Raw genomic sequence first — 21,157 nt, 5'->3', positions numbered from 1 at the left:
TGCCCCCTTAAAAGTTGAGCTTGACTTTGCAAAAATGCTAATTAAAAGGTTGGCGTTTAATTCTCAATTAACTCCTTTTTTGGCGTTAGGCATTTGTGGAAAAACACAAGGATATATTTCCAGTTTAATTGAATGGTTTTCTCTATAGATCGGTGCAAGTCAATTCATATATCATATCGCCTTAATTATGGCCAACTGAATATCATTCAATTCATACCTTCTTTTATGCATCAATAAAATAAAATGAGACCAAACTTTTATTTATTTCTTTGGGCAATACTGGCTTCGCAATCTCTGAGTCCCACTCAATTTTCTTTGCATTACAATTATTAACTTTTGTTTCCGAAATCATGAAAACTGGATTCTATCCCCCTGAAATTGCATAAAAAGAAGAAACACCAATTATTTGTATCCACTTCCAGGAAAAAGAAGAAATAAAACCAGTAGCTCCCCACTGTAAATGAGCAAACGACGTCGTCGTTCCTCAAAACGACGCGTTGTTGATAAGCCACAACCAGTCGAGAACGACGCCTGCAAATATACCACCAAGAAGAAATACAACTAGCAGATTACCCAACGCGTTCTGCTCCGGTGCCTACAATCATTGATTAACTTTGTTTGATCGTATAATCATTCAAATACACAAACTAAACGTGATGAATAGTTTCAAAACTCACCGTATAGCCCCTCGGAGCAACCGTGAGTACACAAACTGTGAGATAGCCATTTGTTAGTCCCAGAATCGAGACTAGCATGATCATCCATCCTTGGTCTCCATACTTGGCAGTGAAATAGAAGCAAGGAATGAGCAGAATACGCGACACACATGCAACGATGAGACCCTTTCGAGATTCCAATCTGATGGATTCAACGAGAGGGACGTATCTTCCAATCAGATCCCAAACATTGTAGCATGCCACCAGGACAACAGCATACCTTGCATATGAAGCACACAATTTTGATTACTGAATTATTGAAAATAAAATAAAATTGAATGGTGACTTACCAAGAGCCTAGTTGGTGTTCACCGGTGTTTTCGTATAAGAATCCAGGGAAGATTGATAATGTAAGTGCGTATATAAACCAGAGGTTGAAGGCATGATCTCTATTCTCAAGTAACAACTCCTTGTTGCTTAAGCGCTCGTGTTTAGCATCAGTAATCTGCAATAATAGGTTTAAGTATTGGAATATAGATTCAATATTATGAATTAGTCTTATAACATATATAGTTTTACTTTTTCATTATATTCGGTATGGATCCCAGCAGCAGCAAGATCAGATGTAACTGTTTTGGAACCTTCCAAAGCTGCCTTCTTACGGAAGTGCTTCACAATCGGAAGTTTCCCAAAGACGTATGCATATAGGAATATGCAAACAAATTCAAACAATGTTGAGAGAGAGAGGAATAGAACTGCATAAAATCACACAACATAGAAAGTAAGCAAATCGTGTCATCTTCTAACAGTAACTGTAAACGAAAACAATATCAAAATCTTGATTACATTTAAATATGAGCATCTAACTATTCCCAAACAACTTTTGTTTTTAAGAAAAAGAAGAAAAAAAACTATTCCAAAACAACAAATTTCATATTATTGTTATATGATTTGCTTAGAAAACATGAACAAGAGTCGATATCTATGACTCAGATTATGTCATCTTCTCAAAGTAAATCAAGGCAAAATCTTGATAAGTTTCAAGCTTGCAATTATATGACAATCTATAAGTCTACAACAGTTGTGAATTCCTAGATAACAAGCTCAGTGAATTGTTGCAGGATTTACTTATAAAAGCAAGAATAAGAGGTGATATCACAAATTTTGGATAGCTAGTGAGATAATATGAGAGAAAGAGATGATCAACTTACTAACACCCTTACGAAGACCATGATCACTTTTGTCAAAAACCGCTTTTGTAACTAGCCTCAAGCCAGATGTTAGGGCTCCAGAAGCAGCCAAACCAGCAAAGAATGACTGTTTGAAACAAGCACACATGTTAACTCAAAGAGCCAAGAATCGAAAACAGTTAAACGAACGGCTTCATTACCTGCACGAAGTCAGGATGCATGAAAGACAAATCTCCAACCATCCCTCCTTGGACACAGGCATCTGCTACTCCAAAAGCAGCAACGAAAACACATATCCCGATATAATCCCCGATCCCTCCTCTCCCTAACGTTCCTAAATCTATCTATAGTAAAGGAGATGTTTCGTGTAAGGACAACAATCAACCAGAAGTTAAGAATAAAACATGATGGTTAAGTGCACAACTCACCAGTATAAGTCCTAATGTGCTTAAGAAGAAAATGATGTATCCATACAAGATTCGCCTCCTTGTATCCGTCGTCGCCTCGTAGTAAGCAAGTACTACCATCGTTCCAAATGCAAATGGCTGATAAACTAAGGTAAGCACCCTAGAGGGATGATAGCGCTGCAGATCAAAGATACTCAGTTCATCACTAAGAAAATCAATACTAATGTTGGAAGATTTTCATCAGCTTTTCTAGCAAGAAGAAATAACAAACTAGGAAGCAAAATGTCTCATCAAAATGTGTTAATGCTTCAATGCACATGAACTTTGGGCCGTTTTGGGTTTTGCAGATGAACTTTAAAGCTCGTCTTAGAATATATGAACTTTATTCTTTTTATTCTGTTTTGCACATGAACTTTAAAATTTGTCCTAAAATACACTTTACTTCTTTTTTCTAGATTTTCTCACAGATCCCAGCTTGAAACAAAACATGGAATTCATTAAGTATTTTGAATTTTCTCGCAAACCTCAAATCCAGAATAACAATTTTTTATTTTCCATGTGGCTGTAGTGTTGGTTTCAATTGGGGATTTGTGACAAAATCCAAAAAACTAGTTAAAGTTCGTGTATTCTGAACTTTAAAAGTTCATGTGAAAAAAAGAAGAAGAAGTAAAGTTAGTGCATTTTGGAACAAGTTTTAATCTTCATGTGCAAAATCAAAAATTGCTAAAAACTCATTATCCTTATCAGAATTATACACTCATAATCTGCGCCAAAATAACTGCAAAATGAGAAGAAACCAGCTACTTCAATAATTAATCAAATTACTGCTCCAAATATCTTTATTTGTAGTTCATAAAACCATAACAAACCTATGAATAAAAAGTAAATAATTAAGGCAAAAATCAATATCAAGAAATGGGCAAAAAAAAAAGGAAAAAAAAAATCATACTCACTGGGAACAACTCATAGTAATAATCTTGAATTGTTAACATACTATTCCATGCGACAAGACCGCCTAATCCAAGAAACCAACATACGACAGAGGCCTTAAATTTGCCCTGAATTCAAATCAACCCAAAACAAAAAAAAATCATCAAAAACAAAAAAATAGTTTCTACATTTCTTGCAAGAAAATAAAAAATTGACACAAACCTCAACCCTAGTGGGAATTTGGACCGCGCTTGAATCAATATGAGTCATGGTTCTCCTCTACGAAACTGAGATCGACACACATGCAGATATAGTGATAGAAGCATTAATCACAGAGAAAATTGAGATATGTACACATGCATCATGTATACATAAATATGTATATGCAATCACTAAGCATAGTAATGAAAGAAACTGAGATGTAAAAACTGGGATTAAACATATATAAGAACACTGTGGATTCATACATGAAAGATGAGATTGTTGCATCCTAGAAAACGTGGATACTCATAAAACAATATATTTATATACATGCCATCTGTTCAGGTAATTTTGTCCACCGTCTAAATGGACCTTCTAATTTTAGTACATTTCGTTTCGACCGATTCATGATAATCATACCTTATTATATGATAAGCTATATGTGAATAAAAAAAAAAAATCCTAAATATATGTGAATCAATCTTGATCATAGGGTGCGGTTATAGTGAGAACCCCACTTATCACATAAGAACCATTAAAATCAATGCATCTACTATATAAATTAATGCATTCGCTATTAAATTTAATGCATCAAAAAATAATAAATTTTTTGCTCCCTTCAGGATTCGAACACAGGATCTACATTCATCCACCAAGATGATGCATCCACCGTAGATCTTGATGATCGAATGATTTAAAATGGTTCTATGTTCTAATTTTATTTAGTGGTTCTTATTTGAACCTCTCCCCTTGATCACATGTTCATATATGCATATACCGCCACTTCATTCGATGAATCTCCAATTTGATATTTTATGTGCAACATAGATCCAGTATATATTGTGCCTAGAAAATTAATCGAACTCTATAGCATTATAGATTTGCACGTTTGTTCATGAATTCATGGATATGTTTGTTTGCTAATGGATAACTGATTAATGTATAAATGAAATTATTTTCATATTATCTACATCTTAAATTATTGAATATATATAGCATTAATTTTTTTTAAATATACCCTTTATTTATTTTCTGGTTAAGGAAAATTGATGTGACTAGCCTGATCCGATGCATTTAGATTTTTTTTAACTTACATAACACAAAACAACGTTGTCCTATTAATTTTAAGAAGTTCAGCTTGGATTTTACAAAATTCATTTTGAAAATTGTAAGGGACAAAGCGATATCGTTTTATGTCACTTTGTGATACTTTGTGTCATGCAAGTTAAAAAAAAAAAGAACTTTAAATACATTGTGGCATTCGACAAGTCACGTTAATCTTCAAAGTAAAAAAAATTGAAGATATAATTGACATAAAATGGAAAGGTCGTATAAACAAAAAATACACATTTCATACTTCAAAATATAATTAATAGTATGAGTTGAAAATAATATTTATTCATGAATATAGATAGAAAATCTATACACATACTTATAATAAACATTTGCACGTTTGTGCTATAAATAATGAACACACTTCTGGTATAATTGAGTAGATATATTAATAAGGGCTAGTTTAGTATGTGTAATTAGAATATATAATATACTTATAACACCTTACTATCTTGTTTGATACAAAACGCACAATTTTTTATAAATTAAAATTTCAAAAATATTATACAAATTTAATTGATTTTGTATTCCACCTAGGAATATGTATCATAATTATGACCACTATTAACTTTATATAATCTTAATACATTATATCATTGAGTACTCAATTAATGTGATTAATGTATGATATTATTTTGGCAATTATAGTTATTTCTTTTTATTTTTTATTTTTTATTTTTTATTTCGAGTTAACTAATTTACAAAATATTGTCCTATAGTAAATTTTTATGATCGATCAACATATGACATTGTTCCCACAATTATAGTCATACATTTATAATTTTTTTTAATTTTTATTTAAATTTGGGTTAATTGCATCAAAATACCTGACATTTTCCCAAAATTTGATTTTTTGACAAACTTTTTAATTGTAGCAAAAATTTTAGCTACGTTTTAATTTATTGCAATCTCCGTCCCGCGTATATTTCCGACCAAATCCATGCTGAGGTGGACCTCCGTAAAGCTTTAGGTGGCATGTCGTGCCGGGTAATGAAACATTGTCGTCTCAAATCCATTGCAATAAATTGAAACGTAGCTAAAATAAATTGGCCGGAAATGAATGGATTTGGCCGGAAATATACGCGGGACGGACATTGCAATAAATTGAAACGTAGCTAAAATTTTTGCTACAATTAAAAAGTTTGTCAAAAAACCAAATTTTGGGAAAGGTCGGGTATTTTGATGCAATTAACCCTTTAAATTTTACTAATTTATTATGATTTTTTCATTAACATTATAACATATACATTTATGAAATAATTAGATAACGTAGCTACCGCATGATATTATTCAAACCGTTTTAACTATTCCTTCCTATTTTATATTTTTATTTATTTTCTTGTAATTAATTTTTTTCACTTATTAACTTATAATTATTTGAATATTTATTAATTTGATAAATGATTAATCAATTAGACAAAAATAGATACATGTATTATTATCTTAAAAACATTCACAAATATTCTTTTGTAATGTGACAACTTTATACTTTTCTTTTTATATAAGTTATATTATATTCTTATAATAGTGACATTGTATCTTGTTAAAAAAATCAATTTAAAATAAATAGAACTACATAATATAAAAAATCAAAATGTCATAAATAAGAAAATAACGAAGAAAAAAAGAACAAAATGTTAAAAGATGTTTAGGTGTGTCAATAATCTCAAACTTCAAGAAAATTAATTAAATAAACTAAAATAAACACAAAAAAATATTTAATATATAGAAATTTAAAACGATCATAACTTGCCAGTTTAAATTGATTTATATCTTTCATATATCAAATTAAAGGTTTTTCATGATCTAAATTTTTTATTTAATATACATATATATATTTTTTCAATCATAATTAAAATTTAAGATACATAATTGCATATTGCATATTTTATCTCGAAGAAAATTACACAAAAATAACGAAACAAAAGTGTGAAATAAAGAGAAAAACATAATAAATTGAAATTAAATTGCCCACAAGTAACAAAATAACTAGCATTTGCACCATCTGCAATGCACGATAAATAATTTATATTTCTACATGTATATAAATTGATACTAACTCATTTATCATATTTATAAATATAATAAAATTTTTAATTTTAATTGAATATATTTGAGCTGAATATTAAAAAATTTTAAAAAAATAAGGAAGACTTCAGAATAATAAAATTTGATGTTATGAAAAGAAAAATAAAGTACAAAAAAAAAAATACTACATCTTAGTTAATTAATATTGGACCTCGAGAAGTCCAATTTTGGGAGCTCAGCGATGAAATTCTTTTGTTTCGTTGGTCAAACATCATTCTATTGTGATATGATTTCTTGAATTTGAATTCAATATTTGATTAAATAATGAAAAAAATCTTTAACTAATATAAAAAAGATTTCGAATGATTTGAATATGGAATGATTCGCTAATCTTATTAAAAACTTAGGTAAATAATTTAATAAATCATAATTAAAAACTTAATACTAATTCTTAAATCGTATAAAAATAAAATAATTAATATATATATATATATATATATATATATATACATATGGATACATATTATGTGCATTAACATTATTCCTGAAATTAACCTTAGATTTTCAATTGTGTGCGCGTGTTGGTCTAGCGGTATTAGGATTTTTTAATTTTTATTTTTAAAGAAACACCCATAGAAGTGAGGGGTTAGGCAGACCCTCAACCTATAAATAACACATCAACTAATATCTCGTACATGACACTGCCCAAAACTCTAGACCTGAGGTTAATGCCCAAGACCTGAGGTCCTGGGTTCGAGTCCTCGATCGCACGATCTTTAAATTTATTTACTTATGTTATATATATATATATATATATATATATATATATATATATATATATAGGGAGAGGTTCAAGAAAGAACCATAAATAAAAGAAGACCGGAGAACCATTTTCAGCCATTCGATCATCAAGATCTACGGTAGATGCATCATCTTGTTGGATGAATGCAGATCCTGGGTTCGAATCCTGAAGGGATCATTTTATTTTTATTTTTTTAGTGCATTAATTTTAACAGCGAATGCATTAATTTTTACAGTGGATGCATTAGATTTGATGGTTCTCCCGTTCTCACAAATAATGTAGTTCTCTCTAGAACCACACCATATATATATATATATATATATATATATATATATATATATATAAGAACTTCCAAAATATTTCTTCCGTGAAACACTATTAGAGGTCATCCGGTCGGATCATTTATTGTACCATGTATTGTCTACATCCTCAAATAACTTCTTCTTTTTGCTTTTTAGGACGTCCCCCAAATAACTTCCGCTTTTTTTCTTTCCATTTTAGGAAACTATCCCACTGCTAATAATATTTTATTTATTTTTATTTTTCACTTTTCACTATTCTTAATACTAATTATAACACGTTTTCACAACTTCCAATAATAATTATAGCACTTTTTCACCACTTTCATATATCTAATAACTTTTCCTTTAAAATCCGTGTCGTCCCCAATTAAGAAGTTCTTTGAGGGACGGAGGGAGTATGTCATATCTGTTGGATATACTAATAAACATATGATTGTACCTATTAATCAATGAGCCTATGCTTATACTTGATCTCTTCACTTACAAGTTAATTACAACAAACAAATTTTGATTCAATACATCTCTAATCGTATACATCAAATGAAATTAATTAAGAGTATATTTAAACATTGTAAATTTGTACTAGAAGAATTGACATTCCATATGCTATCAAGACGATTAACGTTTAATTCCAAAATCGTCATTTCATATGATGAAACTATTATATACAAGAAAATGAAATTAAATAATAATAAGAGCAAGACAATAAAGAAAAACCAACAAGTAGTTCCTAAGTTGTGTTAGTGCAAATGAGGTGTGGTTGAATCAAAAGGATCCATTGTTGATGAGCCACAGCCAGTCGAGAACAACGCCCGAAAATATACCAGCGATGAGAAACACAACCAAGAGATTACCCAACGCGTTCTGCTCCGGTGCCTTATAGCCCTTAGGCCCGACAGCGAGTGCACACACCGTGAGATAGCCGTTGGTGAGCCCTAGAAACGAGACCAGCACGATCATCCATCCTTGCTCTCCATACCTGGCCGTGAAGTAGAAGCAAGGAACCAGCAACAAACGCGACAGGCACGCCATCATCAGACCCTTTCGCGACTCCAATCTTAGGCACCCACCAAGGGGGACATATCTTCCAATAAGATCCCACAAGTTGAAGTGTGCCATCAGCACAACCGAGTACCTACATTACATATATATATATATAATCCAACTCATTTTGATTTCCATATATTTTTGTTACATCGATCATTATGGTATATAACTTAATTACCAAGAGCCGAGTTGGTGATGGCCGGTGTTCTCGAATAGGAAGCCGGGGATGATTGATAATGTGAGTGCATATATCAGCCAAAGGTCCAAGGCAAGATCAACATTCTGGCGTATCAATGTCATGTTGCTTAACCGATCAACAACCTGCAATAATAATAAGAGTCCAAATATATATACTACACAAATATGTTACTATAATTAAATTAAGAGTTCGAATCAGTAGCTTACAGTGCCATCATCGTATGAGGTATGGATCCCGGCAGCAGCAAGATCCGATGCAACGGTTTTGGAGCCCTCGGAAGCTGCCTTCCTGCGGAAGTGCTTCACTATTGGTATTCTCCCAAACACGTATGCATATAGGAACACGCAAACGAACTCAAACAACGTTGAGATCGACAGGAACAAAACTGCAAAACCATGCACCCCAAAATTAAGTAGATGCATAAGCCAAAATGTAGTGAGATGAGGAGTGACTTACTAACACCCTTACGAAGGCCATCATCAGCTTTGTCGAAAGCCCATTTTGTGACGAGTCTCAAGCCGGAGGTGAGGGCTCCGGACGCAGCCAAACCACCAAAGAATGACTGTTTGGACAAAACCACCAACGCCTCTAAATTAACTTCAAATAGGCTAAAAATTAATGGTAGAATGAGTTCACCTGTAGAAAGATAGGTTCCATGAAAGATAAATCTCCAACAATCCCTCCTTGGGTGAAAGCATCTGCTAATCCAAAACCACCAACGAGAACACAGATTCCAATGTAATTTGCAATCCCTCCTTTCCCTGAGGTTCCTATATCAACCTGATAATGATCGAGTAGAGCTTAGAATTAAGAAGGCCGTTTAAGGAAATTAATTATGAACAAATTAAAGGAGATGAACTTACGAGTAGAAGGGCAAGTGTGCATAAAGAGAAAAGGGTGTATCCAAACAAGATTCGCATCCTTGTATTAATCTTGGCCTCGTAGTAAGCAAGTAATATCATGGTTCCAAATGAAAAAGGTTGGTAGACTAGGGTAAGTACCCTCGACGGATGGTAAGTCTGCAAACAAATTGAACATGTGCGTTTTATGACTTAGAACATCATGCATTCACACTAATTAATCAAGTATCAAAATCGCATAAATTTAGCAAAAAAAATACTAAAATGAATTGATCACTCACCGGGAACACTTGATAGTAATAATCGGAGATAGTGAGCATGCTATTCCACGCCACAAGATTGCCTAATCCAAGAAACCAACATATGACAATGGCCTTGAATCTCCCCTATATTTTGATCAAAAAATGCATCAACAACACAAATTAAATAGTAGTTGTGTACAAACAATAATGCAATCGAAAAAATCGACACAAACCTCAATCCTAGTGGGAATTGAGGCATCGGTAGGATCACCATCGTTAGTCATGGCTCCACTCTACCGAGACTGAAATCTATCTGCATACAATATATAGAAGCATTAATCACAAAGAAAACTCAGATATATATAAACATACACATATGCATATCTGCATGCATACATTATGTAGGTGGAAATTGAGATATAATCAGATTTGACTATTCAAGATAAAAAATGGGATGCTTTGACTAACAAATTAAGTAGAACAATTTCGTTTAAGGGCTCCGGGAAGAAGAAAAAAAAAAGCTCGATACTGACAATGTCAAATTAATTATATGTTGGAGGCCAAATACAGCATCTTATTAACTACAATTTCATAAAATATAGATATTGATGAAAGGGGAGAGGAAAATTAAAGGAGAAGATGAAGAGACAGAAATCTCACCGAGAAATAAAGGAGTGATTTCGACTGCAGATAAATAAATCTGAAGCTTGGTGTATAAGAAGATTTATTGAAAACGGGACGTCAAGTAGAGTCCAAGTGAATCGCAATCTCCTCTTAGAAAAAGGAAAAGTAAAAGTATAAATCTTTTCGTTAAAAATTAGATCGTGTCAGCAGGAATAAGAAATCATTTATTGCATATGAGAAACAAGATTTATATAATCATCAAGAGATAAATATGATATAAAGTCAATTTTTTTAGTATAATAAAGTCAATTTTTTTACCGCTCTTTCTTACCACTAGACTACATAGCGCAGTTAATAAAGTCAATTTTTTTACCGCTCTTTCTTACCACTAGACTACATAATTTTTACTGCTCCCTATATAGGGGAAGGCTAAAATAAGAACGCTTTTTAAAATATAAATTAAGAATCATTTTCAGCCCTTAGATCATCAAGATCTACGGTTGATTCATCACTTTGTTGGATAAATTCATGGTCCTGAGTTCGAATCCCAAAGGTAGCAAAAAATTATTTTTCGCAATTCGTACCTTTATACAGTTTATTCATGCATGTTATGCATAAAATTCATGCATTTTTGCTGGTTCGCAATTCTTAAAATAAAAGTGGTTTATTGAATAACTGCTCCCTATATAGGGGAAGGCTAAAATAAGAACGCTTTTTAAAATATAAATTAAGAATCATTTTCAGCCCTTAGATCATCAAGATCTACGGTTGATTCATCACTTTGTTGGATAAATTCATGGTCTTGAGTTCGAATCCCAAAGGTAGCAAAAAAAATTATTTTTCGCAATTCGTACCTTTATACAGTTTATTCATGCATGTTATGCATAAAATTCATGCATTTTTGCTGGTTCGCAATTCTTAAAATAAAAGTGGTTTATTGAATAACTGCTCCCTATCGTTCCGCCTGGGACATTATTGAGCATGATTTCACTTCCGCCATCAGAAGATTCTTCACTCATCATTATCTCCCTTCGGGTCTCAATTCCAATACTCTCAGCCTTCTTCCCAAAAAAGTTGATGCCAAGGTTATCTCTGATTATCGGCCCATCGTTCTAGGCAATTTCTTTTTCAAAGTTATTGCCAAGATTCTGGCGATCCGACTAAATGCTGTTGCTGCCACCATCGTCTCCAACAATCAGTTTGGCTTTATTTTGGGACGTTCTATTCATGAATGTATCACTCTTGCCTCGGAAGGGGCGAACTGCATGGAGAGGTCTGTTCACGGAAAAAACATGGCTCTTAAAGTCGACATTCATAAGGCCTTTGATACGCTTAGATGGGATTTTCTTCTGTTCGTACTTCAAGAGTTCGGCTTCCCCAATATTTTCTGCTCTTGGATCAAAACTATTCTCAGCTCGGCTCGCATCTCTATTCGGTTCAATGGTGCTCTCTATGGCTATTTCGAATGCGGCAGGGGGGTAAGACAAGGAGATCCCTTGTCTCCCATTCTTTTTGCCTTGGCGGAAGATGTTCTTAGCCGTATTTTTCTGGATGCTGCTAATCGGGGTTTAATCGCCGGCATGCGTTTCTCGAGATCTTTGAGTTTCCCTTCTCATCTGCTTTACGCTGACGATGTCCTCCTGTTCTGTCAAGCCTCAAAGCGCAACTGCATTATGATAGACTCAATTCTTCAGCTATATGCCACGGTCTCTGGTCAATACTGCAACAAGCAGAAGTCTACTATTTACTTCGGGAAAGGGGTGTCTCCTGGGCGACGTTCTCGGCTTCAACGGACTTTGGACTTCAACATTGGGTCCATCCCTTTCACATACTTGGGAGTGCCTATTTTCTCGGGTCGACCTTCTTCGGCTAAGCTTCGACCTATCTATGATCGGATTCTAACCCATTTCCCGAGGTGGCAAGGTGGTCAACTCTCTATGGCGGGCAGGCTCTGCTTAGTTTCTTCTGTTATCAACAGTGCTGCGGTACATAGCATGCTTGTTTATAAATGGCCAGCGAAACTTCTGCTTGCCCTTGACAGAGCTTGTAAAGCATTCATCTGGACCGGAAGTACTCTGAAGAAACCTTCTTTTTCTGTGAGTTGGAACAGAGCTCGTGCTCTGAAGGAACATGGCGGCATTGGAGTCAAATCTTTCTCTGACATCAATAATAGTTTCATGTTTCGGCTGGGTTGGCATATTATGAACATGAACAGCCTCGGATATCGGCTGCTTCGTCAGAAATATCTCACTCAGACCATGGATTGGGCTTCCCAATGGGCGAGTTCGTCGATTTGGACTGGTGTGAGAAGGACGATTCGGGAGATTGTTTCGGATACCTTCTGCACGATTGGCACTGGAGATACGATTTATTTTTGGAGAGATAATTGGCTCGGGTATCGACTGATCGACAAAATTCAAATTCCGGAGTTCATGACACCCTATTTCTCTCAGAAAATTTCAGACTACTACTTTGATAATAAATGGCACCTCACTTCTAGTTTTATACAGTCTTTCCCGCGCATTTCTCTAGACATCATTTCTACCCCCATTCCTGGATTGGCGGACGACAGATCCTGGGTACACTCGGGTTTCGGGAACATTACAACTGCTTCGGCCTTTTCTCACATTCGACCACATTTCCCTAAGGTCGACTGGGGCTCCTGGATTTGGGCCCCTTTTATCCCCGCTAGGCGATCTCTCTTTGTCTGGCGCACTATTGTTGGCAAGCTTCCTACCTTTGATATGAATCGCCTCTTTGGTATTCAGGGGCCTAACCGCTGCACTTTATGCTCGGCAGCGGAAGAGACGATGGATCACATTCTGTTGAACTGTCCCTTCTCGGCTTCTATTTGGGCGGATGTCTTTCGTTGGTTTTTGATTGAGCAACCTTTGCCGTTGGACGTGGGCAGCATGATTCGCTTCTCTATCCACCAGAAGAACAGCAAACAAGTTGGCAATTTATGGAAAGTTGGGGTGGTCTCTCTCCTCTGGAGTCTCTGGTCTCACCGCAACAACGTCATACACAAAAATTTAGCACCTTCGCGCCACTTGATTCTCAAGCAGGTTCGGGTTTTTCTTTGTGAAGCTGCCAACAATTTTGTCCTTGGTTCTGATCTTCTCATTCTTAAGAATATCTCCATCGCTGGACAACCCAGGAAGCCTTTCTCCTATATTTACGTTGCTTGGCACCTTCCACCGCCGTCTTGGATTAAAATTAATACTGATGGTTCGGTTCGTGAAGGGAGGATTCATGCGGGGGGCGTCTTTAGGAATGCCTTCAATGACGTTCTTGGTTGTTATCATTTCTCAGGCGGCCAGGGGGTTGCGTTCGAAGCAGAGCTCTTAGCTATTATTTTTGCGATTGAATCTGTGCATCGAGCCAAATGGGAGAGAGTTTGGTTTGAGTCGGATTCTTCTTACGTGGTTCAGCTCCTTCAGTCGCTCTCTCAAACGGTTCCTTGGAGATTCAAGCCTCGGTGGCAGCTCGCTCTCTCCAAACTCCATACTTTCACATGGCGCATTTCTCACATTTTTCGTGAGGGCAACAGATCGGCGGATTTTTTGGCTTCTCAAGCTAAGGAAGAGGGTTTTTGGCCTCATGCCATTGCTGGTTTAAATGATTTTGTCAAGGAGGATGTTTCTATTCCATATTTTACTCGCTTCGCTTAATTTTTTTTGGTTTTTTTTTTTTTTCTCTTCGTTTTGGATCGGTTTTGAGCCGGGAGGCCTAAGGGTAATGGTTCGGCCGGAATCCTTGAGACCTCCTAACTCAGCTCTGTCAACCTTGGTCCTTAACGAGTTCTCTTTTTCCTCTTCTGTTATGAGGTTTTAACGAGGCTCGGCCCTTAGTCTGCAGCTTTGTGCTTTCAAGGGTTTTCGGTTTTCCGTTGTTATTTCTTTTTTTCTTTTTAATAAAATCTTATTTCAGCAGAATAACTGCTCCCTATATAGGGGAAGGCTAAAATAAGAACGCTTTTTAAAATATAAATTAAGAATCATTTTCAGCCCTTAGATCATCAAGATCTACGGTTGATTCATCACTTTGTTGGATAAATTCATGGTCCTGAGTTCGAATCCCAAAGGTAGCAAAAAATTATTTTTCGCAATTCGTACCTTTATACAGTTTATTCATGCATGTTATGCATAAAATTCATGCATTTTTGCTGGTTCGCAATTCTTAAAATAAAAGTGGTTTATTGAATAACTGCTCCCTATATATATATATATAGGGTGCGGTTATAGTGAGAACCACACTTATCGTGAGAACATAAGAACCATTAAAATCAATGCATCTACTATATAAATGAATGCATTCGCTATTAAATTTAATGCATCCGAAAATAATAAATTTTTTGCTCCCTTCAGGATTCGAACCCAGGATCTACATTCATCCACCAAGATGATGCATCCACCGTAGATCTTGATGATCGAATGGTTTAAAATGGTTCTGTGTTCTAATTTTATTTAGTGGTTCTTATTTGAACCTCTCCCTATATATATATATATATAGGGTGCGGTTATAGTGAGAACCGCAATTATCGTGAGAACATAAGAACCAAAAAAATTACTGCATCTGCTATACAAACTAATGCATCCGAAAAAAAATAATTTTTTGCTCCCTTCAGGATTCGAACCCAGCATCTGCATCCATCCACTAAGATGATGCATCCACCGTAGATCTTGATGATCCAATGGCTTAAAATGGTTCTCCGTTCTTATTTTATTAGTGGTTCTTATTTGAACCTCTCCCTATATATATATATATATATATATATATATATATATATATATAGGGGCGCGCTCCAGTGAGACCCCCTATTTTTGGTGTAACATGAGTACAATGAATAAGACATATAATACTAATGAACAAAACGTATATCTAATGAACAAGATGTATATACTGATGAAAAATAAATTTTAAAAAATTCGTAATGAATAAGACATATATACTGATGAACAGAGCCATATATACTGATGAACAATGCTGTATATACTGATGAATAACAAAATTTAAAATATTCTGTTCCCTTCAGGATTCGAACCCTACGAAAAAAAATCACCCTCCAGATACAATATCAGTCATATGATTGATAAAATAAACGCATCAGATCCTGTCCTAGATCTCATTAAAATTAAGGGGTCTCATAGGAGCGGCCCCCTATATATATATATATATATATATATATATATAGTGGAAGGATCAAGTGTAAACTCTATCTTGCGGTGAAAACTAAATCCTATAAACAAACACATAAAATAAGTGAATAAGAGATAATCAAGTTGTGAACAATTGTAATACATAAAATACATGAACAAAGATGGTTGAATGAACATTTAATTGTTCACAATTTGACTATCTCTTTTTCACGTATTTTATGTGCAGTGTTTGTTTATAGGATCTAGTTTTCACCATAAGATAGAGTTTACACTTGAACCAAACCATATATATGTATATATATATATATATATATATATAGGGGCGCGCTCCAGTGAAACCCCATATTTTTCGTGTAACATGAGGACAATGAATAACATATAATACTAATGAACAAGACGTATATCTAACGAACAAGATGTATATACTGATGAAAAATAAAATTTAAAAAATTGGTAATGAATAAGACATATATACTGATGAACAAGGCAATATATACTGATGAACAAGGCAGTATATATTGATGAATAACAAAATTTAAAATATTCTGCTCCCTCCAGATACAATATCAGCCATAGAATTGATAAAATAAACGCACCAAATCGTGCCCTAGATCTCACTAAAATTAGGGGGTCTCATTGGAGCAGCCTCCTCTATATATATATATATATCCATTATTTTAGATTTTGAATTCTCCATTATAATCGGTGTCATTCTCACAGATTAAAAAAAAATGAAACACACGATTTTGAAAATTCTGCAAAAGTACACGTTTTTCTTCTGTCAGATTTAGAGAAAAAGCCACACGTTCATTTATGGCGTCTGTCGCTAAGAAAAAAAAAGTTCTAACTGGAATCTTCGGTGAAGTCCCGCCGACTCCTGAGACTATGAAGATGAAGATATGTATGATGTTTACGAAGAGAACGGTGATGGAGATGAAGATGCCGATGAAAACAACGGGTATGGGGAGGAAGGTGATGGAACCAGCGTGCATGATGACGAAGAAGGAGAGCATAGCGGACGGATTCACGTTTCCAGGTATGGGGGCATGTGCCCCCACAATTTAACTTTTTTTAATTAGTTTTATAAAGAGGTGGGTTTGATGTATGAGCGATTTTATGAATGTGCGTGATGATATATGGTAAGGGAGTTGAGGTTTTTATAGAGGGGGGAAGGCTGCATGAAGAGTTAGTGGTACGTAGTTCATGTCATCACACTACACTGCACTTACAATTATCCATTTTGGAAAAGCTCTCTTGTCCTTGCTTAATCCATTAAATTGAATATTATTGCATGCAAAAATTTGACGTTAGCCAACATCATTATATTATATGTATATATATATATATGTGTGTGTGTGTGCTTTGTGGTTGGATCAGTAATAATTACTACTACTTTCATAAATATGATACTTATTCTTTTGTATAATATTAATGCATGTTATGTATGTGTATAATAATAATAATAATAATAATAATAATAATAATAATAATAATAATAATAATAATAATAATAATAATAATAATAATAATATGGTGGGACATGTTTGCTAAATTAGAGATTCATCGCTTAAAGAAAAAACCAGATTATGTGAGTTGCCTGCCTCACCTTGTTTAATTTCAAATCTTGATGAAAGCCAACCTGCCTATTTTTTGTATTTTGCTTACATTATGAATATGATTTCTACGGCATCAATTTTGATGCGAAAGTAGATTAAGGGAATTTAATTAATTAGAGCATCCACAGTGGGCTTACTTGAACACTTCATTATGAGAAGTGAGACATTTATAATGGGGCGGAGAAAGAAATTATTTTGAACGTATTTTTTATGTATACAACTATTTTGTGCCCCCATAACAAAAAATTCTGAATCCGACCCTGACAGTGTGCATGATGATGAAGAGGGAGATTTTGCTGAATCAGGCCTCAAATTGGTATGATATTCAAGACTAGAGACGACCTTGTAGAGGCTTATAAGGCTTACGGAAAGATGAAGGATTTTGTGTTACAATTCGAAATTCAAGGCCAAACTATGTTTTGATAAGGTGTGATCGTGGTCGAACAAATGTTATTGCAAAGAAGAAAATAAAAAGAGTCGGATGTGAAGCTCAAATCTGTGCACGTAAGGACAAGGAAGATTATTGGATGGTGACCACAGTGAACGCTGCTCACAATCACGAGATGGATCTGGATATGTCGAAGTTCATGGCTGGTCATAGAACAATAACATATGCACAGAAGAGACATCTTGAGAATGTAGATATCAGTGGTGTGCCAGTGTGCAAGAATATTCGGTGGCTACAATTTCAATTCGGTGGCCTTGGAAATACAAGTTGCTCGGATAGAGATTGCAGGACATTCATCGACCAAATGAGACGATTGCGACTCGGTGATGGAGATGCAGCTGCCATTGCAAAACTTTTCAACACACTAAAAAAGAAAGATCCATCCTTTCATCACATGATGGATATCGATGATGACATGATGTTGCGCAACGTAATGTGGATTCATCCACGTAGTAAAGCCGCTTACGAAGAATTTTATGACGTTGTTAATTTTGATACAACGTATCTTGTGAACCGGTACAATATGTCATTTGCAACTGTGGTGGGCATTAATCATCATCATCAGTCTATACTATTAGGTTGTGCTCTTTTGACACACGAGCAATTTGAGTCGTTCAAGTGGTTTTTTAGCAATTGGTTAGATGCCATGGGAGGTGTGGCGCCTACAGCCATTCTGACGGATCAATGCGAGAGCATCAAGGATGCTTTGAAAGAGGTGATGCCGGAAACCATCCATCGTTTTTGTATTTGGCATATTCTATACAAGTTTCCGGAGAAGTTCAAGGCGATGAAGGAATATAACAAGGCGGCAACGACTTTAAAAAACATTATATATGATAGCTTGAGCATTGGTGAATTTGAAGGAAAGTGGGCCGAGTTCTTAGTTGAATATGGGTTAGAAAATAATAATTGGCTACAAGACCTTTATGCTGTGAGAAAAAGTTGGGTGCCGATATATTTGACTCATATTTTTTGGGCCGGGATGCGTTCAACACAAAGGAGCGAATCGATGCATGCCTTTTTTGATAGCTATATCAATTCAAGAAGCACGTTGAAGTCTTTTGTTGAGCAACACAAGATTGCTATTACAAATAAAACGCATAAAGAGTTGGAGGCTGATTTCAAGTCGAAGTCTACATACATCACGCAGCAAACTCGATTTGAATGGGAGGACCAATTCGGTCGTGTTTACACGAACAATGTGTTCGAGTTATTTCAGAAGGAAATAGACAAGAGGGTATGTTGCAATTTGACTGTCGTCGATCGATCCTTGTCAGACATGCTCAACGGGATTGAGAGGTATGTACAATTGTTTGTGAAATATATTTAGTGATTAATTGCCGAAGTTCATAGCTGTGATGCTTAAATTTATTTCTCACATTAGTTACTCTTTTATGAAAAAGCATTTACATGAAGGGAGGCAAGTTATCCATTAAAATATGTGCAACTAAAATGAGATCTGCAAGTTATAATTAAAATGTATACACATTTTTGTCCCACTATTTGTAATGGGGTTGTGCACAAAAGGTTCCAACGCCTAAGCAGTAAATTAAATCTAGATACTAATGAAACAAAAAGCCATCCCGTTTAAATATATATTTTTGATGTGATGACGAATGTTACGCTGTATATTTTTTGTCAGCATTGTTTTTATTTAGTTTAATATGTGCATGATTTTTACGACCCTCTATGTATGTGAATTGTTATTTGAATAGGCGGCACAAACATTTGTTTTTAACGTGTTTTTGTACTCAATTGTATTTTTTTGGTGATTAATTAATCAGCATTTTTGTGAAATATATATTTATTTTATTTACTATTATATTTCTCTTATTGTATTTAGGTATGAAGTAAGAGAAATTGGAATTATTGGCAATTGCTATCATAAGGAGTACGTATATAGGGTTGAGCATCGCTCGAATGGTGGTTATTTTCAATGTGAGTGCAAGAAGTTTGAGAGTAATGGTATATTATGCTGCCATATTTCGAAAGCCCTTATTCAAACGGACGTTAGATTTGTGAATGATAGATACATATTGAGGAGGTGGAGGAAGGATGTCTTTCGACCACATACTAAAATCCAATTTTCCGGAGGCTATCCGCACTTGACGAAATAGTATAATTTGTATCGGAAATTAGAGGAGAAGTTTGAAAAGTGCAAGGAAATTATTCACAATAAGCCAACAAGGATGAATGTATTGGATAAAAGGCTCGACGAATTGATTGTGGAGTTATCTGAGATAGCGGCAGGCTCGATCAAACATGGAAACTCTACCAATGAAGACAGCGAACCGAGCACTGAAGTTCATGTTTTAGATCCACATATTTCGAAATCAAGGGGCAGGCCAAAAGAGAATCGTGTGAGGAGTGCCGCCGAGAAGAATCAAGGTCGATGTAAAAATACTCGAGGGGAGAGTACAAGAAGAGGTGGAAGAGTTGGAAAATGAGGTAGAAGTGGAAGGGGTGTTGGTGTCGGGCAATACGCCAATGTTGGAACACAAGAGAGTACCGCTAATTAGGTGAATATTATTTGCTTTGGTGTGTTTACTATGCTACCAGTTGTTACGCCAATGTTGTTTGATGGTTTATTGTTTTATTGATGCATGAGTTTGTATGTTAGCTCTATTTCTTCAATTCTATAGGTCACAATCAAAATAGTCGTTCAAGCTTTTTAACAAACACTTAGTGTGCATTTTTTGGATGTGATGATTTAGTATGAAATTTGATTCTTGGCTTCGAATAATTGTGAACGAATGGCGATATATTTAATTGTTTCATTGTCACACACATTTTCATTGAAAGAAATGGCAGGTGGAGCTGCGCCCGAACGAGGAATTTCTCCCAACGTAGTTCTTGTGATGAGCATCGGTTTCATAGGTTTCGTTGCTATACTTCATGTCGTGGGCAAGCTTTAATTTGTCCGTAGAGACTAGACTATGTTGTTCGTATACATATTGAATTCTGGATGGAATATTGATCACTATTTTATTAGCAACAAAAATACCGCAACTAACACGGTGTAATCGTAGCACAGAAATAGCAAGCAGAGTATCGTATCCACAGAGACTGTAAAACGAAATTACTTTATCTATCTCCTAAACAGACCCTTACAGTATGCAGGTAAACGAAAGTAGGAAGGTTTAATTAACTTAAACTAAAACGCAATTAACAATAATTAAAAGCACGTAGGAAAATTCGAATATTAAAAGACAACTGATCCTAGGGTAGTAAATTCATTAACTAAATCCACATAATCAACCTATTAATCCTATGTACCAGTTTAATCCAGTTATGATGAGAGATCACTTAATTAATCAATCACTCTCGCTAGAG

The 21,157-nt window shown here is 34.9% G+C and overlaps 3 protein-coding genes across 4 annotated transcripts; 1 reads left to right on the top strand and 2 right to left on the bottom strand.

Annotated features, from left to right (window-relative positions):
* Positions 1-244: 244 nt before the first annotated feature.
* Positions 245-3,731, bottom strand: LOC131012387 (equilibrative nucleotide transporter 3-like). The gene is made up of 10 exons (XM_057940317.1): positions 3,651-3,731; positions 3,406-3,470; positions 3,207-3,311; positions 2,275-2,430; positions 2,047-2,190; positions 1,868-1,973; positions 1,236-1,411; positions 1,007-1,161; positions 678-936; positions 245-595 (listed from the first exon to the last, which is right to left on the bottom strand). Exons 2-10 carry the CDS (start codon positions 3,451-3,453, stop codon positions 485-487), a joined length of 1,260 nt encoding a protein of 419 aa, XP_057796300.1. The 5' UTR covers positions 3,454-3,470; positions 3,651-3,731; the 3' UTR covers positions 245-484.
* A 4,489-nt stretch (positions 3,732-8,220) lies between these two features.
* Positions 8,221-10,773, bottom strand: LOC131012385 (equilibrative nucleotide transporter 3-like). 2 transcript variants are annotated; one of them, XM_057940315.1, is made up of 9 exons: positions 10,638-10,773; positions 10,211-10,290; positions 10,017-10,121; positions 9,739-9,894; positions 9,512-9,655; positions 9,332-9,437; positions 9,082-9,260; positions 8,855-8,997; positions 8,221-8,764 (listed from the first exon to the last, which is right to left on the bottom strand). In XM_057940315.1, exons 2-9 carry the CDS (start codon positions 10,259-10,261, stop codon positions 8,395-8,397), a joined length of 1,254 nt encoding a protein of 417 aa, XP_057796298.1. In that variant the 5' UTR covers positions 10,262-10,290; positions 10,638-10,773; the 3' UTR covers positions 8,221-8,394. The 2 variants fall into 2 exon arrangements, with proteins under 2 accessions (XP_057796298.1, XP_057796299.1); XM_057940316.1 differs by lacking the exon at positions 10,638-10,773 and adding an exon at positions 10,446-10,622.
* A 5,886-nt stretch (positions 10,774-16,659) lies between these two features.
* Positions 16,660-19,260, top strand: LOC131008433 (protein FAR-RED IMPAIRED RESPONSE 1-like). The gene is made up of 3 exons (XM_057935314.1): positions 16,660-16,796; positions 17,804-19,123; positions 19,209-19,260. Exons 1-3 carry the CDS (start codon positions 16,660-16,662, stop codon positions 19,258-19,260), a joined length of 1,509 nt encoding a protein of 502 aa, XP_057791297.1.
* The last annotated feature ends 1,897 nt before the right edge of the window (positions 19,261-21,157 follow it).

This window comes from Salvia miltiorrhiza, chromosome 2, assembly GCF_028751815.1.
Source record: "Salvia miltiorrhiza cultivar Shanhuang (shh) chromosome 2, IMPLAD_Smil_shh, whole genome shotgun sequence".
NCBI lineage: Eukaryota > Viridiplantae > Streptophyta > Magnoliopsida > Lamiales > Lamiaceae > Salvia > Salvia miltiorrhiza.
The sequence above is the reverse complement of the archived record's forward strand: the minus strand, read 5'-3'. Positions and strand labels throughout refer to the sequence as shown.